At 52.5% G+C, this 15,465-nt stretch overlaps 1 protein-coding gene across 3 annotated transcripts in view; it reads right to left on the bottom strand.

Moving 5' to 3' along the window:
• Window positions 1-7,007, bottom strand: part of CCN4 (cellular communication network factor 4) — a gene marked incomplete at both ends in the record, with an annotated part of 29,325 nt that extends 22,318 nt beyond the window's left edge. For all 3 annotated transcript variants that reach the window (XM_079722413.1, XM_079722414.1, XM_079722415.1), the window contains one exon: window positions 6,936-7,007. In XM_079722413.1, the coding sequence (XP_079578539.1) occupies window positions 6,936-7,007 (72 nt within the window). The remainder of the gene's footprint in view (window positions 1-6,935) is intronic.
• Window positions 7,008-15,465: the final 8,458 nt, after the last annotated feature.

Here is a 15,465-nt window from a genome sequence, read left to right as displayed (position 1 = left end):
AGTCCTGGATGGCTGCTCAACCCGCTCAGTAGGCCCAGGGGAGCCGGCACTGGTCTTTGCAGCAGCGTCCGGGCATCCTAAGGACCAGGCCTGACCGGGTACCACTGAGATGGCGGGACCCTTGGAGATTAAGCTGGCGGTAGGCTTTCCATTTTTATGAGACCAGGGGCACGCTCTGAGGGTTGAAAGAGGAGACGTGGGGAAAAGGGAGACTATCTGGGGACACCTTGAAGGAAGGAAGCATACCTGGAGGGACATTCCAGAGCATGGGCTTTTGGGGTGTCAGGCCAACCACACTCTTAATGCAGAGGCAGCGGCATGCGTTCCCTTACAAGAATCATGGCACCCGAGCCCTGTGGCTGGCCCACCTGATGAATGAGTGTGGCCCCTAGGAGTGGCTCACGCCTCCAGCTGGAAGCAAGTTTGGGGTCAAGTCCAACCTCCTCATTTTCAAGATTAGCAAATGAGCGCTATGAAGGCAAGTGGCTTGTCTGGAGTCACAGTGATGACTAGCTGTCTGGGCAAGCCCATTATTCTGCCCCAGGAGCAGGATCTGAGTCCCAGCTCGCTCAGAATATCCCTCCACCCTTAGACCACTTCCTTCCTCCTGCCCCTTTCAGCCCTGGGCGGGCTCAGGGCACACGGCCCTTCTCTCTACTCTAAGACTCATGCAGGATTACGGGAGGGGCAGGGCAGGACCCCTCCCTTCCTGTCCTTTGGGCCTGGGCTCTCCTTTCCCCTCTCTTCCCCCTTATACCACCACCAAGGCCGAGCAGACCCAAGGCCCATGCCCCAAGCCTGGACTTGCTTCCAGATTAGGGGGATGGGATGAGCAGATTTTATCACATCCCCTGGAATGCCCATTATTCACATTTGAGAGTTCCAGTTCCTTCTCTGATTCTGTCTCTCTTCCCCCACCCCACCCCCGCCCGCCATGATGGAAGGAGGAGGGGAAGAACTGGTAGATTATCAGGATGTCACGGCTGGAGGAGATACCAGAGTCTCTCTCATTCGATGGTTTTAGTGGGGCTTCCCTGGTGGCGCAGTGGTTGAGAATCTGCCTGCCAATGCAGGGGACACGGGTTCGAGCCCTGGTCCGGGAAGATCCCACATGCCGCGGAGCAACTAGGCCCGTGAGCCACAACTACTGAGCCTGCGCGTCTGGAGCCTGTGCTCCGCAACAAGAGAGGCCACGATAGTGAGAGGCCCGCGCACACCGTGATGAAGAGTGGTCCCCACTTGCCGCAACGAGAGAAAGTCCTCGCACAGAAACAAAGAGCCAACACAGCAAAAATAAATAAGTAAATTCATAATTAGATGGTTTTGGAAACCATGTGTGTGTAAGAATCTTCAAGGTGCCAGTTAATGTACAAGTGCCTGGGGCTGGGGGTGGGAGGTCTCCCCAGGAATTCAGGCTCAGAGCCCCAACATTAGTGTTTTTCTTCTGCAAGCCCTCTAAGCTTCCCTGTCAGATTTTCAACACATTCGTCTGTGCTAGGGAAAAAAATCTACCTCCAACACGTGAGCCATCCTTGTCGGTAGGGACTGAGTTAACCATCTATCGCCACATCTCTAGAAAGAGGAAGAGGCTGGGCACATAGCCGCACCGTTAGCATCCATGGAGCAAGTGAGTGGATGGGCTATGAAAATCACTGTCATTGTCAACCTGACTCAGGGTTGTAAGACACAAGTCTCACCTTCAAGCATCATCACCGCCACCATCACCATCGCCATCTGCACCATCATCATTACCACCACCAGCACCATCAGCACCATTATCATCAGCATTAGCCCCAGCAGCAGCAGCAGCATTTCTTTCTCCTACATGATAACCCAGAAGTGTTCATTGACTCCTTCTACATGTTCTGGGAAGCTGGCCAGAATGTGGAAACCTCGAGATCTTCTGAAGACCCACTCAGCACTGAGCCCAGCACAGCCCACCAATGACTCTGCCCCCGCTCTCGTCCACCTGGTACTGAGCCTGGGGTCTTTACAAACTCCTGCTCACTTGCTCGGACCTGGCACCTGTCTGTAGCCACTGCTTCCACTCAGGGTGGGATGCCCCACCCCTGCTGTCTGGAGTGAGGATCAATTGTCATTTCCACTTGGGCATGCTGGGGCTTCATGTGCTTTACCTCCCTTTATTCTTTAAGCCTCCCAAGAGGATTAGCACCCAAGAAGTGAGTACGAACATTATGCCGTTTTACAGATGAAGAAACTGGCTCAGAGAGGCTGAGTTACTTGTCTGAGGGTGCACAGCTTGCAAGGAGAGAAGCTCAGTATTTTCCCTTCCCCACCTATTACGACCGTTCTATGTACACTTGTGTCTTTCCAGGACAACACTGTCTAGTAAAACATAATGTGAGTCCTGGATGGAATTTTACGTTTTCTAGCAGCCACACTAAAAAATAAAGGTGAAATTTATTTTACTGATATACTTTGTTTAGCCCAATATATTGAAAGTATTATCATTTCAACATGGAGTCAATAGAAAAAACTTATCATGAGAATTTTACAGTCTTGTATTCACACTAAGTCTTTGAAATCCAGTGTGTATTTTAGCCTTTCGGCTCAGCTGGGACCAGCCACATCTCAGCTGCCCAGCGGCCTCATGTAGCAAGTGGCTACTGGTTGGACAGTGCAGGTCTGGACTATAATGAGCCTGCCTTGTAGGTGTGTGGTTTTCAAGGGAGCTGATATACACAGATGCTGGGGATACAGTGCCCAGGACACAGTGAGCGCTGGATCAGTGTTAGCCCTCATCATCATCCATGTTACTGGGACAGAGTGAGCTCCACAGGAGTTGTTGAATGAATGAACAAGGCACTGAAGCCTCGCCCGTAGACGTCTGCAGTGTTACACGGTTCTCTTGTGAGCCTTCCTGCCCTGCTTTACTTCCCGGGTTGTGGTTGGCATCCCTCCCAGCTCCTCCCACGATCCCACCCTGGACCACTGCTGGCTCACCTCCCTGCTCCCATATGTAACCTACAGTGTGTGTAGCAGCCCTTTCCCACCGCGCAGAGCGATGGCAAAGTTTCCTGGGAGGAATTCCAGGGTTTCTGTTTGTACAAAGACAGCCTCCTGGCGTTTGGCTGCTTTGCAGGCGTGGGGCAGGGGCCTTCCCTGAAGCCTGGGGAGGTGATACCACTGACAGCCTGGAGGTACTGCCCAGCCCAAGGTCAGGATCGGGTCTCCCAAGGAGCACCGTTCCTGTGCCCATTCCAGAGGGTGAGCCCTCACCAAGGGCCGTGCCCAGGTGGAAAATGCCAGTCCGAGCCACGCTCTCGCCAGCATCCTGGACAAGCAGTGGACGGGAGGGGCCCAGAGCTGGGAGCAGAGTGTCCAGTCTGACGGAAGAGGCTCTGAGCAGGGAGCTGGTGGGTGTGGGGTTTGAAATGCTAGCTCAGATCCCAGCTCTACACAGGAAGTGTAAAGAAGCCATCTCGTTTATGCTCCTGCAATCTTTTAAAAGGGATGTGCCACTTACCCGGGGCCACGTTATTCTGTAGTTGGTCTGAGGGGCTGAAAGTGGGTTTGCATTTCACACTCAGCCCAAGTATCCTCAGGCACACACACACACACCATAGGGCTTTATACCTTCAGACAAGCCACAGTCACTTACACATGTATGCTTATACCCCTGTGCACACAAACACACATTTCTATGGGAGAAGGTATATGGGTCTCAGCTGTACACAGACAACCAGAGACCTAATGTGTGCCCTGGAATTTATTAGCACAGCGTTCATGTACCTGGTCACATGCTTCTGAGAGGCTTCCCTCAAGCAGCCCTGTGTTCACTCCTCGGCAACGGGGAACTTGATGGGGCTCAGGTTGTCAGGCCCGATTAACAAGAGAGGACAGGAAGGTCCGAGTGGTTAGGGGACTTGCTGGAGCTGGCTCAGCCTGTGGCAGAGCTTACACCCGGCCTCTCTTTCCTGGATGACATCACCTCTGCCACCTCTCATTCCAACGTATGAGTGGCTGTCACCTGCCTCGCCAGCCTGTAAGCTCAGTAGGGTCACGGACTTTGTGCTTCTCATGTTTGCACAAGTACATGGACCAGGGAGGCAAGAGGCTGTATTGTTGAGAACTGACCTAGGTTCAAAAGTCAGCTCCACAGATTACTAGCTGTGTGACCTTGGGCAAATTACTTAACCTCTCTGAGCTTTAGTTTTTATCTACAAAGGAAGATGATTACATCTGCTTAACAGTATTGCTATGAGAATTTAGGAGATGCTTAAGAAATAATCACAAATGTCATGTGGATGAACTGAGGAAGGTCTTACGTATATAAATATATAGGCTTTGGCGCAGTGCTTGGCAACCTCCCCCCCAAATGTAGACCCTCTCTCTTAGCACAAGGGAGGTACTCACTACATGTAGAAGGAAGAAAAGAACAAAGAGATGGGAAAACAAGGTCTGTCTGTGGCTCACCTTTATCATATGTTACATTCCCGAGTACACTTGGCTACGTTTCTGAGCTCACTGCCGTCCCGCCCCTGGATTTATCTCTTCCTGGGTTGGCCTCTTCCTCCTTCAATTACGGAACTTTTCGATAATGTTTTACTATCTGACAGGGCAAGCCCCCCCTCACAATTCGACTTCCTAGAAGTTTTCTTGGCAATTCTCATGAACTTTTTCTTCCATGTGGGCATCTATCATCATTTTTTCCATTACAACCTCAGTGGGACCTTGAATGGACTCACATTCCCTTTATGTATGAGTTTGGGGAGGATGACCACAGGTGGAACTTGGCTCTAAAGGAAAGTGCAGGTTGACCTTTGTCTCCCAGCCCTCCCTGGGGGGTTAAGGCTCTATCCGGGGAGCTCCTGAATCAGATAACAGTGTTGCAGGGGGGAAGCATGGGTCCCCACAGAGGGTCCCCGGGCAGGGGCACAGAAGAGAGGTGCCTTGTCTCCTCCCAGAAACCTTCCCTCCACCCTGCTGCCTGGGTCTGTCTGGACTCCCAGCTCCTGTGCTGTGCGTCCCCTCGGCTGAGCCTGTGGACCTGTACCCTCTCTTCCCTAGTGCAGGTTGCTCTGAGGAGGTACCTGGGGTTCCCGTGGACTTGGACCCCCCTACATACGTCTCTCCTCCTCCTCACTCAGACCTCACTACCCCTCTCACCTCTTCTCCATCCAACCCTGTCCTCCCAGACATTGCAACCCTGAAATAGAGGCTGATATGACATCTTCTGGGTGCTCCAGTTTTCAGGAAAGCTATGGAAGAGAGAGTGGGATTTGGCAGGACACGATATGAGTTTGAGCCCTCCCGCTAATTAATTGTGAGACCCTGGGCAAGTCCCTTATGTGCCCTGTCTCCATTTCTTTCATTTGTAAACTGGAATTAATATCCTTTTTTTAAACTTTTTATTTTATATCGGAGCATACTTAATTAACAAGGTTGTGTTAGTTTCAGGTGTACAACAAAGTGATTCAGTTATACGTATACATGTATCTGTTCTTTTTCGAATCTTTTTCCCAGTTAGCTTGTTACAGAAAATTGAGCAGAGTTCCCTGTGCTATACAGTAGGTCCTTGTTAGTTGTCCATTTTAAATATAGCAGTGTGTACATGTCAACCCCAAACTCCACACTCCCTAAAAGTTCCCTGACCAGGGATGGAACCCGTGCCCCCTGAATTGGGAGGGCAGAGTCTTAACCAATGGACTGCCAGGGAAGTCCCTTCTTCTTCTTCTTCTTTTGTTTTTTGGTAGGATGGCTCAGCACCAACTACAGGCAGAAGCCGCACAAATTATGGAGGATTTAACAGCAAGGCACCCAGACGCCCTCCCTGATCTCATTAATGCACACTACCGTGCTTGGAGGACTATCCATCACCCAGCGCCTATGAGCAACTGGCCTGTGGTCAGCCGTCAGCTCTCAGCCTCAGATCTGGTTGATTCAGAACCAGCGTCCTTGAGCCCACGGGCAAGTAGCTTACCCCCAAGCCTCAGCTTCCTCATCTAGGAAAGGGGCACATCAACCCCCAAGAAAGCTGTCTGTGGGAGTGGGTAATAAACTCCCTCTTGCCATCCTCTCTCGTTCTCTTGGTCTTACGACTGGCAGCAGGCCCTGGCCCGGGCTGTGGGATCTTGGATTCAGAAGCTCTTCACGGCTGCCCACCTCCTGCCCGCCCCGTGCCTGCTCCATGCCCCGAGCCAGCCGCCTGTCTCTGTGCTGCCACGTATCTTGCTCCCTGGCTTCTCGGAGGTGCAGACCTTCCTCCCTTCCCCTCCGTGTGCCTTGGGATGGAGGTGGGAGAGGGAGAACCCTCAGGGTTCCCCTGAAACAGCGGGCTTCCTCTGCAGACCCGAAGGTACATGCTTCATAAGCTGTAGAGGGCTGTGCAAGCCCAAGGCTGCCGCATTTGGGGTTAGAGAATCAGCACAAGCACTGTTTGCGCAAGTAAGTGCTTTTGTTGAAAGCTGATATTTTCCCTTCCAACTTTTCTTGGCCTTTTCTAACTCCCCCACCCCCCACCCCCTGCCTTGTAGCATCTCCGATGCTTGGAGACTCATTTTCCAAACTCAAAGACTAGAAGTCTAACAACAGTTTTCCTTACTCTATGCTGCTCAGAGAGGGTGAGTGACTAGCCCAAGGTCACACAGCTAGTCTGGGCAGACCTACGTCTGGAGTCCAGGCTCCCTGACTCTGTTCCTTCGAGTGTCCCTTTCTGCTGCATTTCAGGTGGGAATAGAGGGCGTGGAAGTCCTGTTTGTTTTGCTTCCCCAGGTGCTGGCCCCGCTCCTCCCCCTGCCAGGATCAGCTGTCCCCAGCAGCCTACTCCTCACCCTGGGCCTCGCCCTTGCTCCTCAGTGGACACCTCCCTGCCCCCTAACATTCCAGCCCTTCTCATCCTGCCCACCCACGCAGCAGGACCGGTGGAGATGGGAGCTGGGACCCCTCTCCGTGCCCCTCCGGACAGGACTCACCATGGCCAGGGTGCTGCCCACTGCTCCTACTGCTGTCACTGCCACCAGCGCCCACGGCAGGAACCACCTCATGCCTGGAGGTCAGTGGCCAAGGCATCTACGGAGCAGCCCAGAGGATCCGGCCACCTCTCGGGGGAGCTGGGCCGAGACTGACCTGGCCCATCAGGAGTGCCAGATATGCCTCTTCCCGCAGCCCTGAGGGGGTTTTATTAAAGCAAGATCTGACGTCAGGGTTAAGGACAAACCCTGCATTTTCCTCTGAAAAAACTTTTCCTGCCTCTCTCTCTCTCTCTCTTTTTTTTTTTTTTTCTTTCTTTCCTCTGTCCCCACCTCCAGCCCAAGCTTGGCCAGCCTCCCCGGCTCTGACAGCTCTTAAAGGGAAAGTTACAGGGTTATGATTTCACATCAGGGCGGTAAATTCTCACAGAAGGAGCTGGGGTCATCCTGCCTAGGCGTTTCTCAAAGGTGGGGAGGGGGAGATGGTGGGAGGGTACCAGGCAGAGGTGGAGATACAGTTACAGGGGCCAGCGCTGGCAGGGGCTTTGAAAGCGCTCCCAGTGGAGAAAATAAACTCCCTTCCATTCCCTCCCGGCTGCTCCTACTTCTGGTTTGCGTTTGTCATCTTTCACTCCTCTCTCCCTGGCTGCAAGCAAAGGAGGGTGGCTTTAGTCCACTGATCATGAAATGGTATGAATTCACAAATGAGCTCAGGTCTGGGGCCCTGGTTACCATTATCACCTCCTCTACAAATTAAAGCTCTGGTTTCCAACTTACAGGCGTCCCCGCCCCTGCTTTTAGCCCGAAGCCCTTGGGTACTGGAGCTGTCTCCCCATGTCTGGGCGCCTGTTATCCCTGGTGGGTTGGGGTGCCTGGCCTTCACCCCTTGCTGGACACTTGCCACACTGGTGAGGGGTCTCCTTTGGAGCCTGGTCTGCCCTCGTCCAGCCCCCTCATCCCCACGTGGACCTCAGCCACAGCCTCCTGACTGGTCCCCCAGCCTCCTGTTCATTACCGTCCACACTCCTCAGAGCCACCAGAACAGTCCTTGGCAAATGGAACCAAGGTGATGGTGCTCTCCTGGCTCCAGCCTCCCAAAGCCTGCCCACAGACTTAGCATGGCATTCCCAGTCCTTGCGTGGCCTCCAGGCCAGCAGCCTCCCTCACCTCTTCTCTTTCCATTCTCCCTCCCCTTCACACTCGGCCTCGGTGGACTCCTTGCTGTTCCTCTCACACCCCAGCAAATTCCCATCTCTGGACCTCAGTGGAACTCTCTCCCCTGTGGTTTTCATAACAATTACGACATCTCTTCCCTTTGACTGCAACATATACAAGGGGATGCTGAACCATGTGTGGCTGCTTGGAGGTGGTGGCAGGCTTGTGCCTGTGGAGGGAGATTATGACCATAGACACGACCCCCATAAGAGGTGACTCTGATGATCTCTCCATTCATGGACTTAGAGGTGGGTCTCTCACCCAATTCTGGCCAACGAGACGGAAAGAGGACTCTGCTGGGGGCTCCTAGAAAGGACTCCATTCTTCAGGAGGAGAAAAAACGTCTCTAGGCATTCTCTTTTTTCCTTGAGTTCAAAGTTGATGGCTGGAGCAGCAGCAGTCATTTTGTGCATATAAGGCACAAGCTGGAGGATGAAAAACCAACATGCTGAGGATGGTAGAGCAGAAGGAGGGAAAGAACCTGGGTCCTTGGAACTTAAGATGTTACAGAATTAAACCTGGACCTTCAGACTTCCCACCGTATGAATTAATTGGATGACTTATTGCTTAAGCCATAGATTAAGAGTAATTTGCTCATATAATCTTAATTAATATACAAGCTTTGTAGAAATCATGTATGTAAAGTGGCAGTGGGGTATCTGTCACAAAGAAACTGCCCAATAAACATCAATCCTCATTTTCTTCTCATGAACTCACTTGATGCTCTTAAAACAAATTCCATGAGGCAAGCACTGAGGAAAAGTGTCATTAAAGGAATCACCCAAAGTGTTAGGTGCTAATCCAGGTTCAATGACCCTTTGATGAGCACCAGGTATGTAGAGGCCCTGTACTAAGACACAGCTCATGACCACAAGATGGACGGTATTACTAACCCATGTTATCGGGGAGGGGAAGCCGGCACTCAGAGATGCCAGGTGAGGCCAGGACATGCACTAAATTAGGGGCAGGAGTGGGGCTGGAACCAAAGTCTTTGGACCCTGACAGCGACTGAGCCCTTCCAAGCCGGCTTCACCCACTAAAGTCCCTCAGTGTTCTGTAATAAGAGTAAAGCTGAGCCCAGAGAGTGCCAGGACCGCTTTTAGGAAGTCTGACTGCAACAAGCACTGGCAACAGATACCCCAAATCCTGACCGAAATGCTGGCCCCTTGTGCCTGCCAGTGAACCTCAGATGGCTCAGCTGCCATTCTTCATTGCCAAGGAAACCTGGAGCAAACTGACACAGTGAGCCAGGCAGGGCAGTGGGTTAGGAGGGAAAACGCCTGGGGTGCCACCGCAGCTCTGCTGCTCACTTGTGGGCCTTGGACAACCAACAGTCTCTCTGTGCTCAGTTTTTATTTTTATTTTTCCACTGTTGTGGCCTCTCCCGTTGCAGAGCACAGGCTCCGGACGCGTAGGCTCAGCGGCCATGGCTCACAGGCCCAGCCGTTCCACGGCATGTGGGATCTTCCCGGACCGGGGCACGAACCCGTGTCCCCTGCATCAGCAGGCAGACTCTCAACCACTGCGCCACCAGAGAAACCCTCTCTGTGCTCAGTTTTGTTTGCTTGAAGAAACAGGAGCATATTAGTGCCTACCCTGTGTGATTGTCAGGAGGCCCCCTAAGCAGACAACTTCGTGTGACCCAGCATTTGCGAGTGGAGGGGCCAGGATGGGTCGCAGCCCAGGCTGGTCTGATTGGGTGGCCTTGTGCCCATCCTACATCAGGGCTTAGGCGTCTTGGCAGACTTCATGTTGCAGCCTGGGTGTGTGTCTGGGGTCAGCCTTGGTGAGTGTGGGTCCAGGGCCTGGCACTTCCCACTCATGAGCTGGGCAATCTCTAAGTGACTGGCTGGTGGTGACCAGAACAGTAGCTGCATTTATGGAGCATCTATCGTGCCCCTGGAGACACTTGCCATTTCACTGAATCCTCATCTCAGGTCATCTCATGCCCATTCTACAGATGAGGAAACTGAGGCATGGAGAGATGAAATAAATTTCCCCAGCCATTTGGCTCGCACATGGCAAAATTGTCATCAGAACTTAGATCTGTGTGACTCCAAAACAACTTTTTTTCCAAGTAGACCAAGCTGTCTCATGAGTGGAACCAATAAGGGAATAAATGCAGGAATGAATGAATACAGTAGCTGGACAGACGGATGGGCAGATGGACAAATGACTGAATGTGTGAGTAGATGATTCCACCGTTAGGAGTATTCCATTTCCTAGGTCTCCCCAGGATGGGCTCCTCATTTTTAGTTTTCCGCATCCAGGTGCCCCTCCTCTGACCACTCTGCCTACCTCTTCAGCTCCATCACCCACTGGCTTCCTTCACTGTCCTGGCCCAAGCGCCACTGCTTGTTTGTTCAGCTATTGACTGTCTCCCTCCTGGGCTATGAGATCCACAGGCAAGGCCAGGCCTACATCTGTCTGCCTCTCTAGGCTGAAGCCCAGCAACACGCAGAACCTGGCACAGCATGTGTTAGAGGCAGACTTCAAGCAAAGGGCCAGATGACTGAAGGAAGCAGACGAATGACGTGGTGGTGGGAGGGACGGACTGAGGAAGGGAGGAAGGAAAGGAGGAGGGAGGGAGGGAGGAAATAGAAGGAAGGAAGGAAGGAAAGGAGGAAGGCAGGCAGGCCTAGGGGAAGAGACCAGCAAAACCACGTGTCTCTGCTTCTCAAAGTGCCTGGAAGACTGCATAGCACATAGTCGGTCTTCAGAGTCCATTTGTGGAAAGAGGAAGCTCAGGAGTACAGGAAAGACGGGGCTGAGCTGTGTCTCGTTGACAGCAGGAATGTGTGGTGGGGTGGGGTGACAGACTGCATCACCCAGGCGTGGGGCCCAGGGCCATCGCACAGGGTTATTTATCTCCTTGTCTGTAATTCATTTCTATCTGCGCTGCAGAGGGCTCACGGAGCGCTGCCTAGGCCACACAGGGCCCCTCTGAGTCCAGCACTTGCTTCTCCCCTCACCCCTATTTCCCACGCCTCTCCCCACACCCGACAACAGGATCCACATCCCTGAGCAATGTGCATGTATATGGCCTTATAAAGTATGGAGTGGTTGTCAATTTCATAATCGCGTGTAAAGCACTAATGATGTGCTAAGCTCTGCTCTGAGAATCTCTCAGGTCGGTGCTCATTTCATCTCCTCTTTACATTTGGGGAAATCGAGGCACGAGGAGCTAAAGGACCGTACAGGAGGTGACACAGCAGGTACGCAGCAGAGAGCAGAATCATGGCAGAGAGTGGACACGTGTGAGTTTGTACTCTAGGTAAAGGGCGGGATGCTCCAGCCCCGTCATTTCTCCTTTTCCCCGGTCTCTTCCAGTTTTCCAACCTCTCTGGCTACCTCTTTCCAGTGTGTGGCTTCTGACCGTCGCCCTGGTTTCCCCAGTGTGCGACCTTTGGGTCCTGTTTCATCCCATCCCTCTAGTGAGGGGCCCTCCTGTGACCTCCGACTCCCCACCTTCCAGGCCTGCTGGGGAGCTTCTCTGGGATTTAAGCCTCACCCTTAGCTGTTCCCGTTGCTGATGCCGTTCCCATGTGGCAGATGCGTCAGGGCTGCCTGCATAAGCCTGCCCCCTGCCACTCGCCTGCTGTGTGACCTGGGGAAGTCACATAATCTCTCTGTGTGCTGGCTTCCTCATCCCTAAAACGGGGATGAGAGCGGTATTGATCACTTTGAATTGCTCCTGGCACAGCATAAGTGCTGTGGAAGGATGTATTAGACACACTTAGCTCATAGTAGATGCTCAATAAAGCCCCTGGTCCGTGATGAATATTCTTCTTTGGACTCTGGGCCGGGAGTGCTTCAAGGGCAGGGGCTGGATGAGGGCGTCCAGGTCTGGGCCCTGCAACCTGACCTGACACACAGCAGGCACTCGGGACGTATGTGGTGGGGAAGACAGAGGCTGGGGTGGGGACAGTGTCAGGGCTCTGGCCTCATTCCCCGAGGAGGCCACGGCTCCACTTCCACCTCTCCCGGCCAAGGGTCCCCGCATCCAGCTGTTCGTAAGCTCTCCTTCAGTCTGAGCCCAACCTCTCGGTGGTTTCTCTAACAGACCTCCCAGAGCAGCTGTAAATAAATTCCAAAGAGCGGCTGGTGGAGGGGGTTTAAGAACAGAGGCCTGTTGAAAGCATTGCGATGCCAAAAAATAAGGCCTCCTTGACCAGAGCCAGATGCACAGAGAATTCCAGAGACTCTCGGGGCCAGGCATCCAGAGGCCCCGGATCTGCTCACATCCTATTTGTTTGTCATTTATTTGTCCCACGAATGTGCACGGAGCCCACACAGTATGGCGACACGATGCCAGTTCCCGGGGCTACTCAGATGCACACCCCACACCCCGGCCGGGGCAGCAGAGGCCACTTCTGCTGAACCAACATGGCTGCTTTAGAAAGCAGAGGATTTGGGGCTGGTCTGCTCTACCCTCCGCCTCCCTGTGATGCTGGCTCGGTGGCACAGGTGGGGTTCTACCTCTCCTCCTGGGGCCTAAGCGAGAATGGAGGTGCTGATGAAGGGTGACCCTGGGCTCCAGGTCTGCTCAGAGGCCAACAGGTCAAGGTAACTGTCCCTCCTGCCCCAGCCTAAACAGCTAGGGCGGCTCTGGGAGGGTCACTGGGCAGCCCCTGGCCGGCTCCACAGCTGCTACTCATTTCTTGAGCCACGACTGACTTGGTCAGAAGCTCACCTCTAGCACCAGCCTTGGCTACAGGTAGGGGCCCCCAGGGAAGGTGGAAGAGAAGAGCAAGGGCTTTGGGGTTAGGCGGGCCGGCGTCAAACTCTCGCTTTGTTATGTACAAGCTGGGAGATCCTGGGGAAGCCACTTCACCTCTCTGAGCCTCAGTTTTCCTATCAGTAAAATGGGGATGATGATAATAGCTACCTCCCAGGGTTGTGATGGAGATGAAGTTAGCGCTCAGCATGTGGTAGATGCCGAATATACGGTTGTTATTCATATTCCTCTTTGCTCTTCGTCACAGACACTCTTCCAGGGTCCTCCGCCTGGGTCACCTTGATCCCTCCCCTCCAGCTATGAGTCTCCTGTCCTCAGCAGGGCTGAGGTTGGGACAGTGTCCCCTGTTCTTCACCCCCCGCCTCCTCCAGTAAAATCTCCCAGTCCTCCCAGTCCTCAGGGTGAGTGTTTCTGCTGGTCTCTTTGATGAAATTGACTGGGGGCGTGTGCAGGTGAGGAAAGAGAAATGAAACCAGCAGTGCCAGCTGGCCTGACTTACTCCCTGCCGGCCCCTGACAGCACCCTGGGAATTCTCCCCTAAAGGGGAGGCGGGGTCACCTCACTGAAGACCCCTTCAGAACCACATGTAAATGCGTCCTGAACTCTCCCACCCAGAGACCCCCTCCAGCCCCGGACCTGGGCTCCAGCTACAAGGATTCCCGGGCAAAAGCAAGGCGCTGCTGTGGGTGGTAGCAGGGACACAGGGTCACAGGACACCCTTGTCATCTCTACACCCCCTGGGAGCTGGCCCTTGGCTAGGCATGCAGAGTCACTCAATAGACATTAGTTACAAAAACAAAGCTCCCTCACCCTCTTATAAATGGATAATGCCATCTATCGCGCAGGATTTCTGTGAGCATTAAATCAAAGAAAGTGCCTTCGATCCCTGGGATAGGAGCTGACACAGGCTGCTTCTATGTGTTAGGTTCTCGCCCAAGCTCTCCCATTTTTTTTTTAAAGACTTTAGTTTTTAGAGCAGTTTTAGGGTTAAAACAAAATCGAGAGGAAGGCACAGAAATTTCCTATATACCCACTGACCCCACAAACGTATAGCCTCCCCCATTATAAAGATCACTCACCAGAATGGTACCTGTCTTACCAAGGATGAACTGACATTCACGCATCATTATCACCCAGAGTCCATTGTTAGGTTCACTCTTGGTGTTGTACATTCAATGGTTTTAGACAAATATACAATGACATATATCCACCATCCCAGTATCACACAAAGTAGTTTCACTGCCCGAAAAATCCTCTGAGCCCCGTCATTCATCTCCTTGCCTCCCTAGCCCCTGGAGACCCCTGATCTTTTACTGTCTTTGTAGTTTCTCCTTTTCCACAATGTCATACAGTTGCAATCTTATAGCACGTAGCCTTTTCAGATTGGCTTCTTTCACTTAGCAATATGCACTTAAGTTTCTTCCTTGTCTTTAATGACTTGATAGTTGATTTCTTTTCAGTGCTGAGTAATATTCCATTGTCTGGATGCACTAGTTTATTTATCCATTCACCTACCGAAGGACATCTTGGTTGCTTCTGAGTGCAGGCAATTATGAATAAAGCTGTAATACACACCCGTGGGCAGGTTTCTGTGTGGCTATAACTTTTCAACTCATTTGGGTATATACCAAGGAGCACAACTGCTGGATTGTAGGTAAGACTATGTATAGTGTTGTAAGAAACTGCCAAACTGTCTTCCAAAGTGTCTCTACCATTTTGCATCCCCACCACCAGTGCCTGAGAGATCCTGTTGATCCACATCCTCACCGGCATTTGGTGTTGTCAGTGTCCTGGATTTGGGCCATTCTAGTAGGTGTAGAGTAGCATCTCACTGTTGTTTTAATTAGTCACCTCAGAGCCACTGGACAGGCAACCACTAACGTGATTCCCATTTTACTCAGGTGGAAACTTGTGTTCACAGAAGTAAGTAATGACCCAAAGTCACATGAGGGGTGGAGCTGGGGTTTGGACCCCAGGATGCTGGTGTCCTTGCCCAGGTTTATGACTCTCTAAGGGAGGAGGGGCTCTCGGGGCTCCAGGGCTCTTGAGTGCTCAGACGAGGAAGAGCATGGTCTGGAGTCCTGGGCAGGTTTGGTGAAAAAGCTATGTGCACGCTGGACTGTGCAGGTTGCACTGGGTTTGGGTCGGCAGCCAGCGGGAAGGAAGCTGGGTTCCAGGCTGGGAAGCAGAGAGCAGCCCTGCTGTGGAAAGGAGAATCATGTTACACTTGTCCTTGGCTCTGAGGCTTTCCAAAGCACTCGTGGAAAGAACATTCAAGAAGAAGGTCCCATACCAGCCTGTGCCAGGAGACACCCCAGCATCTGACAGGTTGGGGGAGCCACTGTGTCTTCATTCTTGAGCCCCTGGGTGTCTGACCAGCCTCAGATGCAGCCCACTGTTGACTGGGCATTCTTGAAAGGAACTGGGCATGGGATTCACCTGGAAGCTTTTAAAATGTACACATTCCCAGGACTGCAGCTCAGAGGTTGTGAGTCAGTGTGTCTGCAAAGGGCAGCACATTTGCTTTTAAACAAACACTTCCTGGTGAGTCTGAAGAAGGGCTTCCTTGGAGCCTGATTT

Source organism: Hyperoodon ampullatus (genome assembly GCF_949752795.1).
Source record: "Hyperoodon ampullatus genome assembly, chromosome: 17".
Classification (NCBI taxonomy): Eukaryota; Metazoa; Chordata; class Mammalia; order Artiodactyla; family Ziphiidae; genus Hyperoodon; species Hyperoodon ampullatus.
The sequence above is the reverse complement of the archived record's forward strand: the minus strand, read 5'-3'. Positions and strand labels throughout refer to the sequence as shown.